The sequence below is a fragment of the Dunckerocampus dactyliophorus genome, chromosome 18 (genome assembly GCF_027744805.1).
Source record: "Dunckerocampus dactyliophorus isolate RoL2022-P2 chromosome 18, RoL_Ddac_1.1, whole genome shotgun sequence".
NCBI lineage: Eukaryota > Metazoa > Chordata > Actinopteri > Syngnathiformes > Syngnathidae > Dunckerocampus > Dunckerocampus dactyliophorus.
The window spans coordinates 6624182-6648909 of record NC_072836.1 but is presented as its reverse complement, the minus strand read 5'-3'; the positions used below and the strand labels follow the sequence as shown (position 1 = coordinate 6648909).

At 40.8% G+C, this 24728-nt stretch overlaps 2 protein-coding genes across 2 annotated transcripts in view; one reads left to right on the top strand and one right to left on the bottom strand.

Moving 5' to 3' along the window:
• Positions 1-24728, top strand: part of micall2a (mical-like 2a) — a 150286-nt gene that overhangs the window by 109044 nt on the left and 16514 nt on the right. Inside the window, exons 17-21 of the mRNA XM_054760066.1 lie at positions 9190-9272; positions 10684-10818; positions 10959-11045; positions 20735-21089; positions 24533-24629. Coding sequence (XP_054616041.1) covers positions 9190-9272; positions 10684-10818; positions 10959-11045; positions 20735-20876 — 447 coding nt within the window. The 3' untranslated portion in view covers positions 20877-21089; positions 24533-24629. The remainder of the gene's footprint in view (positions 1-9189; positions 9273-10683; positions 10819-10958; positions 11046-20734; positions 21090-24532; positions 24630-24728) is intronic.
• Positions 17598-19631, bottom strand: uncx (UNC homeobox). The gene has a single exon (XM_054759394.1). It carries the CDS (start codon positions 19622-19624, stop codon positions 18764-18766), a length of 861 nt encoding a protein of 286 aa, XP_054615369.1. The 5' UTR covers positions 19625-19631; the 3' UTR covers positions 17598-18763.

The window sequence follows — 24728 nt, the reverse complement described above, 5'->3', positions numbered from 1 at the left end:
ATACAGCCCCCTCGCTTGTCGTCAGTGTTATGGAGTAGAGAGGCTGGCCCCTCCACTTGACCTCACCATTATGGCGAGCGCTGATCTCATTTGACAAGGCCGGCTGGAGCGGCGCCTTCAATGTCTGACAAGTCTTTGGAGAAAATCCTCCTCAATGCAGTATTAATATTAAATGGGAGGAGTGGCCCGGGTCCAGTTGTAATCAGCCTGCTAAGAGAGAAAATGCATGGTGTTCTCCTAGGAGAGAGCGGTGATGGTTTTATTGTCACACAGGCTGCTACTTCAAAGACACTCGGTAAATTGCAGCGCTACCGTGAAACTCCAGTTGATGAATCCATCCTGATGTCTTTTTATAGGAAACGTTCTAAGATCAACGCAGAAGTGCGTATACAGTGGAAATGAAAATGCCAAGTTGTACAAATCATTTTTGTACAAAGTTTGCTTTTTCTTGGGGATTTTTTTGCGAAACATTGCAAAGAACAAGCAGCCTCGGCCAGGTATGGTGAGACCCCTAGCGCATACGTCCCTAAGGTTGTATTATTACTACATTTATTACTAAAAGTCTAGATTCGCACAAAATTTGACAGTGCTTAACGCCTTTTTATGCTTGTATGACAAGTAAAATTTTAAAATATAAATATGACATAATTTATATATATTATAATTTTTCTTTCATATTATATAATATAATATAAATATGATAAATGATTACAATTTAAATATAAGTAAAAAAAACAAAATTAAAACAAAACTAATTGTTATATTAATATAATTAAGATAAAAAACATTTTAAAAACCTGTAATTCATCCTCAAGTGAAGACTGATTTTTTTTTGTTTTCAGGTCTTAACATGAACAGGGGTTAACTTATTTTTACACTTGTAATGACAGTTAAGAAAATTAAAATGCTAAGCTTGTCTCAAGCAAAAGTCCATTCGTACTAAAGTACATTAATTCCCTGTTCTGCAAGTTCTCTATTTCATCTTCAGATGTTTCTTCCTCCTCGAAAACTATTGCTATAAATCTTTGCTGTAATCACTGTAAACATCCTCTGTCTCGTCCATCCTCTCATGTTTGTTTACTCTGCTTAAGCTGAGAGCTGCGACTTCGCTGACAACACTTGGGTAACGCCCCTTTTTTGAGGCTCCCGCCACGTACTATAAATGTAATTTTTACGAATTTACCATTTGCTTAAAAAAAACCCAACAACGTAGAACATAATTACAAACAATATAGAACATATTTAAGCAAATTTGAGAAGTCATGTCAGTGACACTTTAAGTCTTTAGCAACTCTGAGGTCATACAAAAGTCAGAATTTGATGGAAAAAAAATCAAAAGTCGCGCAAGATTGTACAGTGGTTTACTTCTTCTTTTTATAAAAAATGTAAATGAAAAAAAAGGTACAAAAAATTCCAGTAGTTAATGAGGAACAAACCTACCTAACCCTAACCACTACTCATTAGTTACTCATTAGTTCTTCATTTGTTCCTCGGTAACTACTCTAAATGTATGTGCTTTAGTTCCTCAGTAACTACTCTACCCATTAGTTCCTCATTAATTCTTCATTAGTTCCTCAGTAACTACTCTAAATGTATGTGCATTAGTTCCTCAGTAACTACTCTATCCATTAGTTCCTCATTTATTCTTCATTAGTTCCTCATTAACTAGTCTAAATTTATGTGCCTTAGTCATTAATTCCACATTATTTCTTCATTAGTTCCTGAGTAACTACTCTACCCATCAGTTCCTCATGAATTCTTCATTAGTTCCTCAGTAACTACTCTAAATGTATGTGCCTTAGTTCCTCAGTAACTACTCTACCCATTAGTTCCTTATTAATTCTTCATTAGTTCCTCATTAACTAGTCTAAATGTATGTGCCTTAGTCATTAGCTCCACATTATTTCTTCATTAGTTCCTCAGTAACTACTCTACCATTAGTTCCTCATTAATCTTTAGTTCCTCATTAACTAGTCTAAATTTATGTGCCTTAGTCATTAGTTCCACATTATTTCTTCATTAGTTCCTCAGTAACTACTCTACCATTAGTTCCTCATTCTTCATTAGTTCGTCATTAACTAGTTTAAATTTACGTGCCTTCGTCATTAATTCGTCATTATTTCTTCATTAGTTCCTCATTAGTATGAAGTAACTACTGTATTTTTGTGTACCTTATTGTAAAGTGTGACAAAAAAAACAAACTTTACCACCTCAATCATTGGTCATCAAAGTTAAGACAAGGTTTATTGCTGCTTTTACGTCTTTTTTAACCAACAGAGTTTCACACTTGAATGTTAGTTATGAATGTTAAATGTACTTTTTTCATTTTCATTTTTTCATTCACCTTAAAAATGTATAAATACGTGATGATAAAGCATTAAAAGTACAGCATGACGATGTGACGCCAGTGCTAGATGGCGGTGCCCTCTGTGTGAGTTGCTACAGAAGTGCTAGCTTCTACAGTGTGGATTATGTAGACGTGGCTTGGAGAAATTCCTTCCCCGATAGCTAGCCGGTGCAGCGGAGCCACTAACTCTAGCCCCTTTAGACATAGACGTAGACGGAGGCGGCTAAAGGCTAGACCGTAATTCTGATTCCATCAGTCCTATCGAGCATCTATCATCACTATCATTCATTAGTAATGAGTACCTGTATATTTCATCATTTCAAATACGTTTAATACTTGTGTGGCGCTTATTTAGGGCTTAAACCTGTGCTTCTATGCATTTAGCTTGTTAGCTTCCTTTGAGTGAACAATTGCAGTTGAAGAGAGCTGGGAAGGGTTCTGGAGCAAAATTTCATCGAATAATTACAAGTCACTTTTATTGCAAAATCTGAGGTGAACGTGAATATCAAGATCATCTGAGGTTTTGGAGGGGGAGGAGCGAGCTGTGTGTCAAATAGACACCGATATTCATGTAAATACTATAAACATAGACAGGAAGTGAAAAAACTTCCATCCGTCTGATGCTGAGACTCCCCTTGATATTGATACTATTGATGTTTGGAAGGATCCGCCCACCCCTCGTCTGCAGTGTCGCACTCGTTTCGAGACCAAAGGGAGGATGATTATGTTGTCATAGTGAACCCTTTCTTTCTTGTGGCTGCTCCGAAGACACTCTGTAAATTGTGGCGCTTCTGCAGAAGTCAAGTTGATGCACCTCCTGTGACAGTGTGTTATTCCGTCATAGCTATTGTATTTGACTGACTATTATCTCTGGGGCTGTTGCGCTGGCCAAATAGAGCTGAGAAAGGCGAGACGTGTGGTATATTCTGCTGTCTTTTCTGTTTTCCTTCAATGAGAGCCGAGGCTGAGCTTTGTTTATTTGCTCAGGAACAAACAGATAGATTTGTGCCGAGGCCCCGCCGAGAGGGGAAGTTAGGGATGCTATTTTAAAGGTTGCCACCGACTATTTTATGTCGACACTCTCTCCCTCATTCGTGCCTCCCCAAGGTGTTGCACTGCCAGACATTTAATGGAGGGACTAGCGGTTTCATATCAGTAAGCGAAATCAAATAATGCAAGATGATTTACTCCCCCTGGCAACTAGGGAGCGTACTTCTATCAAGCGGCCCGGGCCTGGGGCTTTGGCGTAATCAGCTTGAAAATATTTCAATTATTGTGTTGATTTTAGTGGATTTGAGGAAGCGTCCGCTGTGCGCCTCCACCGCATTCCACCCATGACCTGCCGAGGAAGGCATTGATTTAAACAGGTGTCAGCGCAGGAAGCATAGAGGCAATTTAAATGGGAATGGGATGGCAAAGTCATTGAGCGTTGTTGAGTGCGCGTGTGACATCCACCCGGTGTCGCCGAATCAATGCGGCTCAGCTCCACTCGGGAGAAATCATCCATCTGTTGGACCGCCGCAGCAAAGGGATTGCTTTTTTGTGCACGGCCTTGTCTGCCGTATTGTTTGTTTGGAGCAAAACGGACTCTTTAGAGCACTAAACCAATTAGAGATGAATGGATTCTGTCAGTGAAATAGACATAATGTGGTTTGTTATTGCCACTAGTGGGAAGTTTTTGCAGTGGGGAAAAAAGTTGGAACTGTCGCTGAACGGACTGTGTGAGGCAGGGCTGTTCAAAGTGCGGCACAGGGGGCATTTGCATTTGCAGAGCTGTTTTCAAAATGTACGATGAAAACCAAAATATACGAAAATTGTTGCAATTTTTCCCACACAAAGCCAATTAATCTGTTTCAGACGCCCGACAAAATTAACAAAAAATAGATTTTATAGAGAATAATTGCAGTTTTACATGAAAAAACAATGAGAATTAATATAAATTATAAATGACATGGATAAATAAACATTTAACATCACTTTTACCTTTCGTGAAGACTCTTGCTGGCTTATGGAAGATGGAAAGGAGGCTATTTTTCGTTGATCCACACCAAGTTCAATTTCTCAACATCTTCGATCGTTTGTGATCTCTGTTTTGTAAACACATTTACCCCGTTCGCAACTTCAGTTTCCTCGATTTCTTTCTGTGGCAGGACGGAACTTAACTTCTCGTACATCCTGGCAAGGTCAGCCACGTGCAGGCCACTTTCGTAGTTTGCCGCAGGTTCTTTCTTGAATTCATGAGTGTTTCTCACCTACCCTATCAAAGTGCCTGTACTCGCAACTTTTTTTGTGGGTTATTTTGCAATAGGAAACCAGGGAGAGTCACCAATGCACGGGATGCTCAGTTCCACCAAACAGTTCCAACAGACTAGCTTGTTTCGCGCAATGTTTGGCTGTACGAGAACCAATAGGGTGTACGAAGACTGGGATGACATTTTGTCAAAGATTGTCCTCAAAAGCCGAATCACACGATAAGTAGGGTGCACAAAAACCGAGGTTTGACTGCAGTACAGAAACACAACTCGCATCAGAATACAAGTGCAGTAATCCCTCGTTTATCGAGGTTGATTGGTTCCAGACCCAACCGTGATAACTGAATTTCCGTCTACAAAGGCCGTTATAACACCTCCAAAAACCTCCAACAAGGTTTTATGGTTTTATATCCATGCTGCTACCATGTAGTAACAGGTACATTCATGATAACATGTAATACTTACAGTATTTTGCGTATTTTGGACATTCAAAGCACAACTTCTTTGCTCGCCGCACTGATTTCACATAGCGACGTCGTAGAAACGAACGCCTACAACTAGCGTTAACTTTTCCAAACTCAGAAATAAAAACACAGCAGCAGTGGCCTTACCTTTTGGTAGTGGTCTGAGAGCGACGCTGACACTCTACGGGCGGGTCTGTGGGGAAGCTAGACGCTAGCCAGCTAGTAGCTAGCCGGTGTGGTTTGGCTAAGTGTCAATATGCCAGTAAAGTAGTTCGATAGGCATACCATGTGATGATATATTATAATATCTAACAATGTCGCTGTAGCTTGGTTAATATGCACGTCACATTATACGTAAATGCAGCGTGGTTGGTGCTTTTTGAAGACTTTTTCAGACGACTTTATAAGAGGAATAAGTATGTCCCGTACATGCAGGAATGACCTAGCTCTTTTTATCTGTTTCTATATGTTTAAAACACACAGCAAAGAAAAAGACATATGCGTTCATGTTTCACATAAGGATTGTGGATGATGAGCAAAATTAAAAAAAAAGGTGCAGTTCTCCTTTAAGGAGATGTAAAAAATTGATGTAAGTAAGTCAACAATGTCGTCTAAATTTGCAGTGCTAAAAAGTCTGAACATGACTAATTAATTGCTGCGTACAAGCTCCCATTCTTAATTTGTGTTTTATGAAAGTTGTTTGTGTACGGCAGGAAAAAAAACACAATTGTTCAGTTGCAAAGGGGCTAATGTGCACGCTGGCGATAATCCTCCTGCAGAATCTCACTTTCAGTGGTTAGTCCATTATGATTCCGAGGTGTCATAATTTAATCGCCTTGTTTTCTATCGCCCGCGGATACTTCAGGGGCCAGAAAGCAGCTGTGTAAAACGCGGCTCGCCTCGCTCTCTTTCTCTCTCTCTCTCTCTCTCATCTTAATTGGAAACACTGGGGGTTTGCATCCCTTTCACTTTCACTTGACCTTAGAAGATGAACCGCTGATAAAGATGAGAATCATTATCTGCCCAAGAGAACTCAGGAGGAATCATTTCCTCCTTCTCGTGTTCCGTTCATTAATTTGCGCTTTAAGATGTGCGAGCGAGGCTTTAAAAGTCAGAAACGACGCTCGGTGTGGTCACTTTATTGAAAACTCTCTAATTGGAAATTACACTTTATTCATCTGGGATAGTTCTCTCAAGTGGGACAATATGGATTGATCAACTCATACACACACGACTCCAAAGACGTTGTGCTAATTTATGCTAATTCATAATAAAGTCTTAACCCTTAATTGGTGTCTGCTATGTTAATTAACATGTTAATGGAGAGAGTTTCCAGAATAACGTCGTTTAAAAACAAGTCAATTACGACACTGATGTCTGTTTATCTGGATGAAGTGATTCCTCTTTTTTTCCATACGAAACAAATCTAATAGTTTGTTCCAATATAGTACTCGAATAGCAAAAGCCAAAGTGATTCATACCCTGGTTTGCTTAAAAGGTATTAACTTTTTCAATATACTGTATATATATTAGATAAATAATAATATAAATTAACTGAATTAGAATTGATTAGGATGCTTTAGATTATGCTATTTAGATTATACTACTATAAATTACCAGCATTCCCGCTAAATATTGCCTGTCCCCAAAATGGTAAAATATGAATATATAAATAAATCAAACAATAAGCAATGAAAATGTCAAATATTTGTAAATAATATTTCTAACACAACTTCTCATGAAATACAGTACAAATTTGACTTTATGGTTGCAAGCCGTTATGTATTTATTTGTTGCATTTGAGTTGAGTTGACAAATTGTGTTATGTGGCTATGTTTTGGGAATAATACCATTTCCGATGCACAACAGCACTAGCGAGTGGAGTTTAATCAACACACAGGGCTAGGCTACGCTAGGCTAACTGGGAAGCTAAGTGCTTTTCGTATTTAATATGCACCTGACACATGGTTAGATACTTTTAAGCCTGCATAAGCAAGAAAAACTTAAGTTACATTTGTTGTACTGTATGTGAAGTTTTTGAGCAATCCTTACTTCCCTGTTTTGGTAAGCCCTGACCAACACTTCCTAGTGGCTACACTGATGGAATAAACCAAGTGCTTTCTTAATTTACTTTCCTCTTCTGTAATTTTTTTTTTTTTGGAACATGACTTCCCAAGCCTTATAGTATGCTAAATGGGCCTATTGTGTTTATATGCTGCTGTTATATCTTCTCACAGTGCTGTATGAAATTAATCAAGGTGTGGTCGTACATGGTACAGTCCAAGCTCACCCCTTGCTATAAAATGCACTGGATGTGTTCAGGTCCTGTTTGACAGTATTGCAAGGTGATGTTCCATGGAGCACGACATTTTGGCGCAAAAAGTGAGTTGAGTCAATTAAAAAGCATTTTACGAGTGCCTGTTGTTAATGTTGCCAGTCCCATTTAAGCTTCTTGAATATGTTCTTGAAAGTGAAGTTACTTTATTTTTAAGAACTATTTTAAGGAACCTTTCCCAAGTTAAGCTAATGCTAACTGGGCTAAGCTAATGGGTGGCTAACAATGACTGTTTATGAGAGGCCTACTTCCTGTTACCAAGCCAGTCTGTAGTTAGTCTTATGTTCAGTTATGGGAGTACTAAAACTACAGTGTTCAGCCTAGTGACATTGTGCTTCATCTATGTTTAATTATGTGACACATGAGAAAGATAAGATGGGGAAATGCGTGCTAAGCTAGCACTTCCTGTTTATGACAGTCCTGCTTCCTGTGAGCAAGTGGGTGCAAACTTTATTTGAATTAAATCCCTTTTCAAGCTCATGATGGTGTTGCTTTATTCATGTTTAATTATGGGACTTTTGAGGGAGATATCATCGGAAAGTCCTATTCAACGGGAGTTCCGAGGGCCACATTTGGCCCATAAATGACACCAGATCGGCCAGCAAATTTGTTTTAAAACTAACATTTTTGCAGCCTGTTTCTAAAAACAGCAGAGCTTGTCATATAAAGGATTTCTGACGAGCATTTTGGAGTAGGTCTTTCAAAACAGAAGGCTGCGCTGGTAATTTATAGCTAGTCTTTGGTTGGCATTTTTGCAGTAGGTTCTTGAACACAGCAAAGAGCTCCTGTTATACAGTATAGAAAATCTGCAACTAGTGTTAACATAATGCTTCTACAGCGTAGTCATTCTACAAACATGTTGAATACTTGACGGCTTGTCTTTTTTACTTGGCTCATTCATATCACTCTAGCTAACTAGTAGCCTCACGTCTTCAGAATACAACCTACAATCAAGTACATCAAAAAGTGTTCCTGATGCATTAAGCCTAAATCCGTTTTTTGCACACAACAAACTTAAGCAGTCACAATCTACACTATGGTGACTATCCAATTTACAGTATATGCTAAGAAGTTAGGGTTAGGGTTGGGGTTTTTTTAAACAGCTTTTGTGTTGTCGGTGACAAATTGTGTTAGCAGTAGTAGTAGTAGTAGTCTCAACTTTTTGGTCAATTTTTGCTGCTTTCTTGTGCAGCCGGCCGCAAATTGTCGTGCAAATTGTTAGTTAACTGGAATTAATAATTTTTTTAAAATTAAAGATAACAGGAATATCCTGAAAGATTAAGGCTATACTGGAAATATTATGTTTGGTTGGTACATTTTAATGCATTGTCACAAATTCAAGTGGAAAGTGTCCAACTTTGAATCATTTCCAGGAAGTGCTATCTTAGCACGCATTTCCCCATCTTATCTTTCTAATGGGTCACATAATTAAACATAGATGAAGCAAAGATCATAGCACTTCCAATTGGATTGCTCTGATGTCATCACCGATGACCATGCTTGCTACGATATTCTGTGATGCATTAACTACAATATTTTGACATTTTGGTGAGATAGCTATTATTATGATTATATATTGCCATTGTCTTTGTGTTTCAGGAACTTAAATCACCGCCATAGGTAAAGTGAATGTATGGATTTCTCTAAACTAGCTTAAGATTCGCTTTAGGCCGACATATGCTCCGGTAGTTATTTTTTTCCCCCTTTTGTAATCACTTATTTTGAAAGCCTTACTTCCTGGTCAATACCAGATAAATAAATGCTATATGTGTTAAAATGTTCCCTCCACAGGTCCTCCTCAGACCGTCGATAAGGAGTCGGACTCCCCCGGTCGTCGTCTTTGCCACTGATGGATGTGCTCACACCTCCGAGAGGTAAACAGCATTGATTGTCCCCCACTATCACCTCTAATTTGCTTCCAGTCTCTGCACAATAAGCTCATTTATGACTAATCACACCCATTTACAGCACAGATACACGCCGTGTGTGTGTGTGTGTGTGTGTGTGTGTGTGTGTCTGCTGTCTTATTTGTGTACATTCTAACTGAAGCTCTCAGCCAGGCGGCGGCGTCACTATTGAAATGTTTCTCGGCTGTCACATCTCACCACCTCCTCGGTTCTAATGTGATCGATCGCACCACAGCTCCTAACATGCTCCTCTGCAGAGCGCTTTTTATTTATTTAGAACATTTCAGGCCCAGTTGAACCCTCCCTTCCACCCTGCACCCCCAGGGCCATTAAATGAAAAAGTGGACCTGGAGTGGAGCGTCTGGTGCTGTCGCTGAGCTCCATGACAGAACATGTATATGTCAGTAGTTAGCAGGGAGCGCCCGGGGATTAAATAATGTGCATGTAATGGTGAGATGTGAGGTCTTGGCCTTGATGTGTTAAGAACATTTGCAATAGCGTTTTAATTGTGAAAGGCTGGGTCTCGGGCACGCTGGCCTTGGAGCTCTTGTCAGAATGTTTTTAATTGCAGCCAAAAATGTCTATTAGTCGAGTCTCCCTAAGGCTGGCATTGTAACCATTATGGAGGTCAAAGTGTGAGCGCCACCAACTGACTGGGGAGCTTCTGTCAATCTATTAAGAATTTTCTTGCGTATCACTTGTAGAATTTCATCAGCAAAGCAAATAACGTCATCGTAAGGGACATTTTTAAAAGTGACGACAACGACTAACTGATCACCAAATCGTATTCCCGAACCTGTAGTGTCACTTTCTTTTATTACAAATTATAAGAAAGCATGATATTGCACATTAGCACTTACATATTTGTTTTATTGGTTAATTTTTCCAACATTTTCCTACCATATTCAGGAAAGAAGTAAAGTCGTAATGTTACACAGCTAAAATTGTAATACAGTCGAACCTTGGTTAGAGTGCGCCCCGGTTAGCGTGTTTTTCCATCAAGGTTGAAAATTCACGGCAAAAGTTCACCACCGTCCCAAGAACCAGATTTGGCTACCAAAGACCAGGTCGCCCAGGGGCCGCCCTCGATGCCACCCAAAACCCCCGGCGCCTCCCTGGTGAGGTGTTCATGGAAACAGGAACTGAAAATCAGCTCTGTCGCCAGTCTATGATGTCATCAGCACTTGACTGTAGTTTTTTGTTAACTGACAGAGTTATGCCACAAGTCTCAAAATGTTAACACAAAACACGATTTTATAGCTTTAAAATGATTGTTTTACATGAATAAAGCAATTATAAATTCCAAATATACACTACATAACAAACACCTTGAGACTGACACTCGAAACACTTTGGACACCCATGCATGTTTCTCCAGGAAGGCAAGATGTTGCCAGGCGACAGAGGTCCAAGCGTGTGTCCAAGCTCTACCTACCTGGCTCTTTTCACTGGTCAGGGTTTGGGTTGCATTGTGGAGGGGATTTTACAGCTTTCAGACCTGCATTGCATTGCGGTACGTAGGTGGAGCTCCACTCCTGCTCATCTAAATGTAACGAGCATAAATAGAACCGCTTGGTGATTAAGGGTGCAGACAAGTTTGAAGATCTAAGTGTTTTGATCTGACAAATCTTAAGTAACTTTGATCAAGTGCAGAATTCCTCCAGCTTCTGCGGCGCCACAGCTGTTCAACTCCGATGGAAAAACAGCCACATGGGACTCACTGAGTCTGGGAACACCAAGGTAGGTTGGATTGCACGGTTTAAGGTGTGTGTAAAGCACTAAATGTGCGCTTCTAATAATGACTCGCACACTGCCACTTCCATATTAAGTGTATTACCATTCATAGTAGCGATGTCATAGTTCACAGTGTGATTGGCTTCTGGCTGCCCTGTTCTCACGAGACAGCTTTTCTCCAAACGAGAAATTTTGATGTCGCAAAGTCTTGTGGTACCCCGACTGATAATGTTTTTTCGTCAAGCGTTGAGCTGTCGCACCCCTTGTTTTTCGCGATGGAACGAAACCCCCGCGAAAAACGGGCATATCGTCTGCCCTGTACACAAATTGTTTGCTACACTACTCACTATGGGAACATTGTCTTCTCTATTTTTTATCTTTATATCTTTTTCTGTCTTTTACACATCACCATCATAATCATTGGTCTGCTGCATCTACTGCCGATATAACATCGGTCACAGCTTTATATCCAACAAGTTGATACTTTATGATTGTAATTTAATGGTAGGGGTGTCACCAGACACTCAGTTCACGAGACGAGACAATACACGAGTCCCAGGCCTAGTGCCCACGAGACATTTTTTTGCGGAACGAGAAATATACAGTATTTAGCAAATACAGTATTGTTTTCCTACCACCAATTTGTCAGTGCTTTTTATTGTGGTAAACACTGAACAGGCAAACAAGTGTGAGTAAATGCCATGAATTCAATCCGAATTGTTGCTAAGCTGTTATTGCACTTTCCATTAACGTGGGCCGACCGGAACGCAGGAGATGGCGTTGTGCCCCAGCGGTGGCGGCAGATGGCCCACGGGGGTCTTGTTCCCCAGATTTAAGTCTTATAAAGCACCGACACCCACAAATACATGTAGACAGTGGCGCCGCTAACGTCTGAGGACACTGTTTAACTCATCCCATCTCAGGAAGTTTTCACACTTCACACTTCATTAACCTCCGGGGCAAAGATTTCCCCAGCAAGTCGACGGAGGAAAATGCTCGTCTCTTTCATACAAATCACCAGCAAGCGCTAAGCCCCCCTGATGACAACATTTACACGCTGCCAGGATCCCGCATAATGGCGGCTGTTCAAGTCGAGGTGTGTTTTGGTAAATGGCTTATACGCGCCGTCTCAGTCGCAAACACTACTTACAAACACGTCAAGGAAAATATGCCAAATTACAATTCGGTAAGTTGACTTTTCTTACTATTTGGGATTAAACGGCTAGATTCCGTCACATTCCTCACTGGACGACTTCCGATTAGTTCAGCTTTCAGAACATTTTTACACATAGAAAATAATGGCTAAATAAATAATCTGTAACAGGGTTAAACTGTCTCCTTTATTAACTGAACATGCATGTTTTGTGTCACTTTTTCACATAAAGTCCTATATTCGTCTTCTTGTGTTGTTGTTCTTGTATTCTTGTATATTTTGGGAATAAGGTGTCATAAAAAAGCCACAAAAAGCAGACTGAACACTGAAGTCTTGTGAGGTGTGCCTGACGCCATTGAAATTATGAAGTATTGTGCATTGCCTGAAGCATATTTTTCCCGGGCTACTTCAGTTTCCACAATATTTTTGCATGTGTTTTAGATTACAGGCTTGATAAAGCTGTCGCAATTGAAACTAAGAGACATTTTACATGAGTCACTGTTGTTTAGTGTGACATTTTCAGGCACCGCTTCAGTTAGGTTGCCTCCAGGTGTTAAGTCAAACTTCCACACTTGCATTGTTCTCCTCAGTGACAGTGACTTTTTTTAGTTTACCAAGGCAAACCCCCTGACAACGCTGTAATGTCTTATTGATATTTGAGACAACCTTGCTTGCCTGCATTGTCTTGCCACACTTTTTTTGTTCTCTTCCAGCCCTTTGGCTATTGACCAAATAGTAGTTTGATTCTTGCAAAAGCTTTCAGACTGCTGCTCGGGATGTTCTCCAGGGTGGTTGTTCTTCTGCGACATTAGCTGAACTGGTGGTTCACATTGATCCAACAAAAAGAAATGATTTGTCTTATATCATCAATAGGGAGGGCATACCGGGACCTACTACAAGACTTTTTCCAAACTGGACAGAAGAGAGGTGTAGTTTTATACATTGTGCTTTATCCATTCTTAGCAGACATAGAGAATATGGTTTGTCCATTAACATTTTTGATGTGTAAAGGTCCCATACAGTATAGTGATTTTCACCTATTTGAAATTAGAGTCAGAGGTCCAACAATAGTGTATTGGAAGTGTGTCATCCAAAAACTAGGCTTGATCCTGGAATTTAGACCGTTTAAAAGCACTTTTAGTCAGCCCTACTGGTAACACACCGTTTTGTGTGTGTGCAGCTTTAATGCTAATGAGCTGTGTTTGTCCACGCCTCTCTCCAAAACCTTTATCATGCCCTTTATCTACTTTTTACGTATTGTAACTCTGCACTCCAGTGTAATAGATGCCATATAAAACATCCATCCATCCATTTTCTATGCCGCTTCTCAGGGGAACACAGACAACGTAAAATTGGGAGTGGAGTGGGACAGGAGGACACAAACATTAGCAACAGTAGCATAGCTCCATGAGCTACAGTACTAACATTACACTCACATTTTAACAGCAGTATCGTGCTAGGTTAGCCTATTTGCTGAAGAAAACAAAATGATCAAACTCCCATGTCTCCCATGATGTAGCTGACTGATGGATAGCTAGCAGAGCTGTATTGTAGATGTGTAGCAAAGCCGGATTTAAAAAAAAAAAAAGACATGACCTGCTGGTGGGCGGGTGCAAGCTCCTCTTCTTTCAAAAGTGATGCAAACAAGTGAGGCAAATCATTTTTCTCACATTTTGTACTCAAACAAGCTGGACCTACCATTACAACATCTTTAAAAAGCCCATTTCACATAGTAGAAGATTGTTAAGGGTGCGTTTGGGCGAAAACTTCATCTGTAGACTGCAAGTGAACCCCTGAAATCCAGAACCCGATTTTGCGAAAGACTATGTTAAATGTCTTGTAAGTTCTGAACAGGAGCAACTCCACTTGTCTACAGTGTGGACATGTCTCCAAAGTTTCTTTCCCATCTTCTTCTGGCATCAGAAGGTTCTCCTGAGTAATGTATGACATGATTTGCTGTGGTGGTGACCCCTCATGGTTGCACAGTTCCTTATTGTTTCTGCTCAAACAAGTCTTGAAGTCTTGTAGAACCTGGATGTTTTCTTGAATATCCCACCCTTGCAATGTGCCATACTGTATATATATATATATATATATATATATATATATATATATATATGTGTGTGTGTGTTTTTTTTAAAAGATCTAAATCTTCATACATGCTGTTCCATATTTGCAACGAAGTGTGCATTATGTTTACACAAACAGCCCGTCGTCGTGCTCTGATCTGCCATGCAAAGGCGAGTGTATTCTGCTTTTGTTTGTGTTTGTCAAGCTCTGTCAAGCCGCCAGCTGGAAGACAAGTGTGTGTGTGTTGGGGGTGCGGGGGATAACACGCATCACAATCGCAACAAGAGTGTAACTCACCATTTCATGTGCAAAAAAATGTCAACTCTTAAAGCCCCTTTTTCCACACATGCATGGTGACGGCTTGTCTTCTTTACTTGGCTCATTCATAGCCACTCTAGCTAACTCGCAACCTCACGCCTTCCCAATACAACGCTCAAGTACATCGAAAAGTGTTCCTAATGCATTAAACTTAAATCTGTTTTTTGCACTATGGTGACTATCCAACGTACAGTATATGCTAAAAAGTTATATAGCATAGGCCTATTTTTTTTAAACAGTTTTTGTGTTGAGGTGACACATTGTATTATTATTAGTAGTAGTATCAACTTTTTTTCCATTTTTGCTGTTTTCTTGTTTAGTTGTACTGTTAGAATGTGCCGCAGGCCAATAAAAAAATACGCCGCAGGCCACAAATGGTCTCCGGGCCACACTTTTGACACCACGTTGTATCACATTTACTGATTTACTTCAAACGTTATATTCTACGGATACTATATATATTTCAGTGTTACATGCACCCCACCCCCCACAAATCATTATTATGAACTATTTAAGAACAGCTGCTGCATGTTAAACAAAGCTAAAAAAAAAAAAATCTATTTATATGTAAAGCCACTGTATTTACTTTCAATCAGTATGGATCATTTGCATGGGTATTACTTGCTGCTTTTGTAAATGTGTGCTGGCTCTCCAAATGTTATTCAAGACAAATATTTCTCTCATGTCAGCATTTGTGAAATATATTTCATCCCTGTATGAGGTTATGCATGCACTTCAGCTCTCATTTTATAAGCTTACTAATTCTCTCTTTTCTTTTTCTTCTTTACTGCCCCCAAAAACTAAAGGTTAGTCCTGGAAGCTCTTTTTTTTTTTTTTTTTTAAACACAGATTTACAGCAAATCAATTAAATAAATATTCTGCTATGGCCTTACGATGCAATATATATATATATATATATATATATAGTATAACCACTCGTCAAACATGTATTTTCTGATATTTATTATAACTCAAATAACACTCTTTAGAACAGTTTCTTTTTTTAATTTGCAAATTTTGATTTGATTGAGTTCAGAAATAACATAATAATGATCAATTTGTCTAGTTCTACATTCTTTCTTGTTAGAGGGTCTCAAATTCTCCCATATAATTAAAAAAAATCATCAGTGCAGATGGTTAATATGAGGCTTATCCCAGGTATGTGAGTGAAAGATAAGACCGATGAAATCCACCGGTGCATTAATAAGAATGAGGAGTGAAATAATCCTTAAAAAAATAAGGCACTGCTGCAGGACGAAGCCAAATGTCAAGTGCCATTTGATTTTATGGAAGATCTACTTTTTGGAAACACTTATTGAACAGATTTGCATAATAATATATTGTTAGAAAGGTCTTTCCTGAGCAGTTATGTCAAATATGATCATTATTTTCTTGTAAATGTGCAAGGAAACGTGAGAAACAGCTGCAAGACAAACCACACGTCTTAATGGCCGTAATTAATTGCGCTAATTTGTTCCTATTAAATAAAACTAACACACACTGAGAGAAAACTCTATTAGCCTTAATTAAGCCTGATATTCTAATGCAGGGAGTGTATGAGGGGCTTGCAGGCAAGCCGGTTCTTTTGCTGCGTATGTAACCCCCCCACACTCTCAGCCCCCTGTCTCCTTATGATAGTGCACGGCCATGCAGCTTCCTTCCTGCCTCTGGGCTGCCTCTCCTCCTCCTCCTCCTCCTCATCCTCCTCCTCCTCCTCCTCTGGAGAGTTGGAAATGAGAAATGGAAATGGAAAATACCAGGAGGTGCTAAATTAGCTGCCTGATCTGCACTTATTGCTGCATGCACCCCTCTCCTCTCCCTTCCCTCATATTACTTTGCCAATCTGTGCCCCCACCACCTTCCTTCTCTCTTTTAGCATTCCAGGCTTGCTTGGAGTCATAGCAGATTTATCAAATGTGTTGGGGTGTATATGTGTGAATGAATGAATGCACCATGATCAGTTAAATTGAAAATCAGCGTCTGCATGACAGGCCGACCTGACACCTCCCGTAATTAGAGAGAAAAATGACGTCGTCCGGATGCATAATAGAGCAAAAACAATTTACACTCTTCCCCCATAATGATCCCGGCGTTCAAATTGAAAATTTCTGCGGCTGTATGGGCCCAAATTGAATTCATAAAGTATGATTCATGGGCTTCCTGCATGCTTCCTTTGCCTTGTGCACGCAAACACACATTGATTGGTGTTTTCCCCTTCTCTCCAAGCAAGCATCCTGCAGCTCTCAGGCAAGAAAAAGCTTAACTACTTAAGCAAATCGCTAATTTCACCTTAAGGCCACCAATGTGCAGCCAGCGATACTCCTATTCAGGCTGCTAATGAATTATAGATGAACTGGGCACACATCCCAAATAGCCTCAGAGAGTACAGGGAACGGACATTAAAAAATAAAATACACACCCCCTATTCTATAGTTCAAATTGGAGCCTCAAGGAAAAAATCAAAGGAAATATTTTTCTTGACGTACAAGTCGGACAATTTATAAATTCTAATAATCCAAGTTAATTTAGAAATAGGCTTTTATACAAATAGAAATCCTAAAGTTTAGATTGACACTGTGAAACTGCTATTAATTTGGCAATATGAATTATTGTGGCAGTTTTCTTCCACCCAGGAAGTTATTAAGGTGACCAAAATACTGTAGAAACACCTATTAGTGCAGTCTTGCACCACTGCAAACCACAATAATAAACATATTGTTGAATTAATAACTTTTGAACAGTATCAATCAACACACACAAACATCATTTTTATTAGCATTTGTAAAGAAAATATTTTTTTTAATCTACGTTTTTTGCATTGGATAAGGTGCACGTGTACTTAATGTACCCATGAGTGCACCACTTAACCTCACAATAATAATAATAATAATGACAAAAATAATCATATAAATCCCCACATACGCATCACGCACCTCCAACCAGCACTTAAACCCATATAATCCCCCACATGTTCACCCACCCCCACCCCAACTTCCTTGTACAAACAGCTGCAAGGGTGCACATTTATGTAAATATTTTAGATTTTGCAAGGCACATTATGGCTCTGAATTTGACTTAAAGCCCTCTTGATTATTTCCCATTTGCAAATGAATGGCCAAAAATATTGTGTTATATTATTACAGTAATATTCAAAAATCAACATGGGTTTCTTGGATTGATTTAATATTGGGGGGTTAAAAAAACGGGGCAGGGGGTGTAGGTAGCAGATGTCCCAGATCCTGCACGGCCTCCCAGGGGATCTCCATCCCTATTAGAACAAATGTGTTGCTGCTTTGTAAATAGGCACGTTCGGCCCAGCCCGGCCCATTACAGCCCAGGCGTGATCAATAGGCTGATAAGAGCCCAACATGGCCGTGGAGGCGACACAACAATGAGGGGGCTATCATCGAACATCTATCTTCATGTGGTGGTGCACACACACGCGCATATATAGAGTGTGTGTCTAGTGGGAGCTCATGAAAATGCCTCCCCACGATCCAATAATACACACATGCACGCAGCTGCTGGGGCTATTATTTTCCTATTTCAATTTGACAAGCCGGCCTTTTCATGCTAATTCTATTATTCCTGGAAGTTTATGTGATTTCATATCACCAACAATCGGTAATGTATTATAAGACACCAGCCCCCCTCCCCTTCTTCTTCCTCTAGAGCTAAAATAAACCATATTCCCCCCGCAAAGTAGCCACCGGGAAAATAATTACTTTCATATCAAAACTCTGCAGGAGTGCAGCGGGTCCCTTTTTTGCCTCAGGCTCCTAACCTCATTTCATCTTTTTTTGGAGTGTGTGTATGTGTGTGTGTGTGTGTGTGCGGGCGCGCGCGCATGCCCGCGTGCTCGTCTTATAGATGAATACATTTGTTAAGGCAATATACCAAAATACAGCATGAGATATCCTCTCATGTGATTGGCTGGCCCTACCCGGAAGTGTTATCGCTATTTAAGGTCGCACACGCTTTGTGTTGATTGTATACAATAAATTTATTTAACAAAAAAGCCTCACATATGTATATAAATAGTATAATAGTTTTTTTTACAGCTCGAGGATTTTTTTGTGTTTGTGACACATTTGAAAATGTGGACACTCACACTCAAAGGGAGAGGAGAACCTAAAATGGCAAATTTGAGCTTTGGCCTTAAATTAATGTGTTCCTCATGGAGTTATTCCGTTTTTTCATGAGCGTTCGGCTGTGGTTCTGAAGCAGGACTCTCCTCTAGATGTTCCTTGTCACCTTGTGTACCGTGTTCGTGGGTCACAGTCTGAGGACTGGTGGAACCGGACCCAGCCTGATCCCTTTCCGTGTCCCCAGGCGAGGTGCTCCTGCACCCCGAAGACGTGCTGCACTGCACGCCGGACGCTTGGTTCCTTCCCACCGGGATCTCGGAACCACTGTCAGGGTTCGTAGTCGTTTTTAAGGCGGTCTGGGGGACAATGAATCCAAGCGGCTGCGTGATGGGATAGAGCAGGAAGTGGCCCTTCCCAATGAGGGGCCGGGAGGCGGGTAAGGCCGCGGCGTTACGTCTGGGTCTGGAGTCCGAGAGGAGGCTCTCCACGCTGAACGGGTTCAGTTTCTGCAACCCGGAGGTTCGGTTGGAGCCGGAGCACAAGCTCGAGCGGTGGCTGGCGTCGGCCGAGTCCAGCTCGGAGCCGCCAGGGTCCTGGTCCAAGTGTTTTTGGTTCTGGCTCTGGGTGTGCACCGAGTTGGACGCTAGGTCCAAATGCGAGGCCGAGTTGTTGTGGTCACTGTCAGTGACGTGAGACATGCCGCTGTCGCTGTCCGATCCCGGGGTGTGAAATAGATCCCCGTGCAGGTGCCTATTCTGGGCCTTGAGCAGGCGGCGCTCCTGCTTTCGCTTCTTCTTCTCCAGGCGGTCCAGTTCTCTCCGGGCGATCTCTTCCGGGTCCATGGGTTCACCGCTGCAGGTGGTCGGGTGTGCGTTGTGTGCGGGTCGGCCCGGACCTTTTTTGGTGTTCTCCTTCTTCCTCCACTTGGCTCGGCGGTTCTGGAACCAGACCTGCATGCATTATCGGGCGAGACAAAGCAGGTGTGATTTTTTTTTCTCTCCCAACAAATCAATTAAACGCAACAATGTTTTAATTAACTAATTGCTCCTGCTGTCATGTCACGTGCTAGGGCCCTTAATTGGACTTTTAATTGGCCAATCTGTGCACACAGACACACTGCAAGAACCAATAACGTGACTGCACTCGTAACTCCTGTCAGGTGTACATTTAATATTTTCAAACAAATATTTATAACCCAAATACAGCTGCAAACATTACATTTATTCATGTAATTATTATTTAATGGGCGCAATTCAAATGTATTATTGTAGTTTTATTTCCCAGTCTCATGCAGAAAATACACCAAAATAAACACAGAAAAGCTAAAGATAGCAAGTTTCAGGTTGTTTAGTGTTTACACACAAGTAGTAGCAAATTGGTCTACATTTATTACTAATTCATGTCATTGCTAGCACCTTTACCTGGCTCGCCATTTAATATTTACTATAAATATTGTATATTACTGGAATAATCTGTCATTAATAACACATAAAAAGCGTTTTAACAAAATGGCCTAATAGGTAATGACACAAATTATTTCAAATGTCTACAGGCCAATATCATAAATAGGGTGAGATCATTTCCTTGCATTTTCAACCAAATTGAACACACACAATGAAAGCAACTAAAAAGCTTTACCTGCACTCTGGACTCGATCAGGTCCAGCCTGAGGGCCAGAGCCTCCCTCATGAACACGTCCGGGTAGTGGCTCTCGTTGAAAGCCTTCTCCAGCTCCTCCAGCTGCCAGCCGGTGAAATTTGTGCGCGTTCTTCTCCTCTTGCACCCGGGACTCTCCTTGTCCGGGTCCCCCGAGTCTGGCAGCAGGACCACAACATGAAGTTAGAATGTTTTTTCTCTAGAATCGTGCAGAATATGGGCTGGATTTTTGTTGTAACGCATGCAATCTTAAGTCTGAGGTGTCTGCAAGAGATAGTGGCACATTTCTTGCATTTAAAGTGTTATTCCTTCATATTTTTGAGCAATGCATCATGAGGCAAGGGATTCTGGTTCTGTTTGTGAGCAATCGTGCAGTATAATAACACCCATCCCTTTGTTCTGTGTTTAAGAAGCAATATGCAGAGCAGCGATGACAGTGGCAGCACCGAGGCTTACCTGTCAGCTTGTACGGCTGATTGTCTCCGTTCATCCCGCAGCCAGACGCCAGCAGCGGGTTGGAGCCGCCCACCGACGCCGCGCACGACCCATTGAGTAATCCGTCTATGGAGAAGGGGACGGCGGCTGCAGACTGCAGCTGGTGTCCGGTGGCCAGCTCGTAGACGTGGTGGTGGCTCAGGTGGTACGGGAAGCCCACCATGCCTCCGCCGCCGAGGGAGCCTCCGAACTGGGCGTGAGGCGGCTCCAGTATCCGGCTGTCCATCATCCCGCTGGCGAGAGAGGAGGGGAACGACGTCTGGAGAGCCGGTAATGTTGGTGGGGGGGATTGTTATGATTTGTTGTTTTTTTTTTTTGTTTAAAAGGGACGCAAACGCGAGTGTGGCCGACGAGGCGGGGGCATGATGTGTGCAAGGCTGAGATGAGCTCCACTTTATCCACATGAACCTCCCCGATAATTAGCCCGGGCTAGTGGGGAATACGAGACCCAATGAGAGACGGTAATGGGTGGTGACGTCACAGACGCGCTTCTCTTTCTCCCCTCCACCCACCCCGTATCGATTGCTAATTAAGGCTGACATCTACCTCAATAAACAATATCAGAGCTGTCACAACAAGACAAGAGGGCTTTGATAAGAACTACATTGCGGCTTACACGGGGGACCCACCGGGAGGATGGGCTGCCTGCAAGCCGGGAAGGGGAGCCTGCATGCGGGTAGAGCTTTGAGCAGGAGTCGCCCCTTGCTGAATTTTTTTTTTTTACACATGCATAAAAACACCAAGTGTTTTTTTTATTATTATTATTGCTCGCAACCTTTTCTGCACCCTATTATGGATGATGATTTGATGGCATGAAACATTTAGCAGACATGTTCGCAGGGACATAAAAACAAACATGCTGGCCGCAGAAATATGGCTGCATTTAAAGTGTGTGTGTATGGGGCGGGGGGCACAGAGTGAACCTGTCGTGTTTTTAACAGTGCTGAATTAAAAATGACAGCCTTATATGCGCCGTGCATGCTGCACAATCCCAAATCAGATCTGCTCATTTAGTCCCTGCACTCTCAAACTGTATTTATGCCAAGTGTGGTTGTGTCACATGGTGTTTAATCAGAGTTGAAATTTGGCACCCCCCCAATCCACAACTCCTCCTTCCTCCCTGACCCTTGACACCAGGATTGGCATGTTGTAATAACCTGAATCTCTCAACAGAAGCCGCGATAATTGTTACCCTATTAGCATGCAAATTGTTTAATTAATATTATTATGACTGAGGATATAATCCACTCCACACTTGACCCCCTCCAAGACCCCACCCCGCCCCCCCTCAAAAATGTAGTATTCTCTATACATTTTAATGGCCTCCTAGAAAATGATCTCTGTAAAGTTAAAGTGGCTGGACAAAACCTTATACATTATTCCAATATATTATATTTCAAATCCAGTAATTGCCTTTGGTCGGTTATTAATATATTTATGTTTATATTCTGGTGGCATCTAGAGGGACGTTTTTTTGTACATGTGAGGACAGATTCCAGTTTTAATTTATCTGACAATAAAAAGAATATATAGGTGTCATTGCCTTGCCTTGTTAACTTTTTTTTTATATAACTGGTGCCTCTTTGGCAGCTGTACATGCAAAAAAGAAAAGAAATTTAGAGATATTTTTGCTGCTATGTATAATTTTTATTCTAATTTCTTACACTCTTATTTACATGTTAAACCACTATACATTGGATGTGAATGGGCAAATTCACTTATGCTATTTTTTGATTATACACTCAGAATTCCAAGTTATTGCTTGTTTTCCACCTCATCCAAGATCGTTTTAAATTCTTCTTTTTCTACTAGTTGACATTGCGTGACCAGTGGATTATATCACTTTGCCCAAAATTGGATATATGACGGCTCATTTATATGAAAGGGGGCATTTTAAGTTCACCCAAGTGCTGTCTGAACACCAAATTTACACAATAGAGGGTAAAAGTACGACACTATTCATTTTGGGGTGGGGGGGGGGTTGCATGCACCCAAGGTACTTTTTGCAGATCTTTCACTAGTACATTATCATCTGTCATATTTCTTTCAATGCAAATGCCCTTTATTTCATTATATTTTCATGTAATTCCACGATATTAACTTACAAACCTGCACCAAAAAAGCCTCATGCTGTGTGTATAGGCCTTATCAGGGCGCCCATCATATAGTGCCAACAAATGATGCCTCCTTCTTTGAGCAGCACACAGAATCAACTTCATTTTTAATTAGGTAGGCAAATTAATAGGCGGCAGTTTAGGGGGTTTAATTACTCAATTAACTTCACGCACGTTAATTTTTAACTATCTAAATTAGGTTGCACATTATTTGATTTAGTGATAATTATAGAATTAAATCTAAATTAATTGTTGAGGTTTTTTTGCCTGATTTGGAGGGAATGGATGCAATTCCAATTAAACAGTATAAAAAAGACAGCCAGAGAAACAGGCTGGTTGCCATTTTAAGCCCACAAATCCTTTGATTCGATTTCCAAGCAAAGAGAAAACTGCCTGGAAATTTCTCCCTCTCTCTGATCCTTGCAAATTCTCCCCCTCTCTCTCTAATCCCACAATTAAAAGTTTCCTCCCATCTAATTATCTGTAATTGTGCCGCTGTCAAAGTAGAATGGAGAAGTGAAAGCGATTGATTTGGACTTTTAATTCAGTTCATTTCTGATAGAAAGAGAAAGTAATTCCCTTCAAATTACCTCATTCAATCCTGACACCCTAATGCCCTTCAAAATCTTTTTTCCCCTCCACTCCTCTCTCTTTTGCGTCCTGTAAAAAATGAAGCTTGGACTGACTAGTGCCTCCTCATAATAATAATAATAATAATAACCAAACTTCCATTATAATAATCATTTCATTTCAATTAAAAGTGACTTATCACCTTTGCTAAAACGTGCTTAATATGCCGAAAATTATGAATGCTTGAAGGAGCCCAAAGTGGGGAGTCTAATTGTAATCAGCAAATCAGAGGTGCTTGTCGACGACGTGCCTCTCTTCAGCCCCCCCCCAATTCCTTTTCCTGCAGAGAGGCAGGCAGCCTCGGAAATAGAACTAATTTACTCAACTCCCCCGGGAAATCCGCTCAACAGATTAACATTTTCAAAATATAGTAATGATATAATTTGAGAAATGGTGACGCCAATTTGCGAGGAGCCTTTGTGCGGAATAATTTGCATTTTTTTCCTCCTTCCTTCGCCTGCATTTCGCACCCCCTTGTTAATTACAGCACTGGATGAAGGGTGCTCTCTGCTTATTATTATTAGTAGTAGTATTATTATTCAACTTCAGTCTAATGCAGCCACTGTTGAAAGACATGAAAAAAATAAATTGGAACCGAATTTGAAGCCACCCTCGCATTACAATCCCCAATGAGTTGTCGTGTACTGTACTTGTAGGGCAAGGGACCATATTTGGTAACGTTAAACTTTCATTATGAGGCAATAGGACCACGTGATGTCTCCCAGCCAATCAGCAAAAACAGTTAACGTTAGTATGGGAAAATATACTAAAATATAATGGAATACATTTGCATAACACAGCTACATAAGTATTATTAATATAAAAATAATGTTACTTTTTTGTGTTTTATTTTGTATGATTGTTTTTCCCCCACGAAATATTGTATTATCCAACATTTGTCTGGGGTCATGTGATTTCAGCACAAAGGACAGCTCCTCCTCACAACGTGTTCGTGTTTTTTTCCCCCAGCTATTTCCTCATAAAGTCACCTTCTGCCTGCAAATTGAGACTGGGTATTGACCAACGACGCCTCAGCTTTGCAGAATAAATTCAGAAGAGTGAAAAGGTGAGCTAAACTCCAACAGAACAAGGCCTGAGAGATGTCATTACAGCCTACGCTTTAGCTGCAGCCAGAATTGGAAGGTGTGCAGTGTTGTGCTCATCA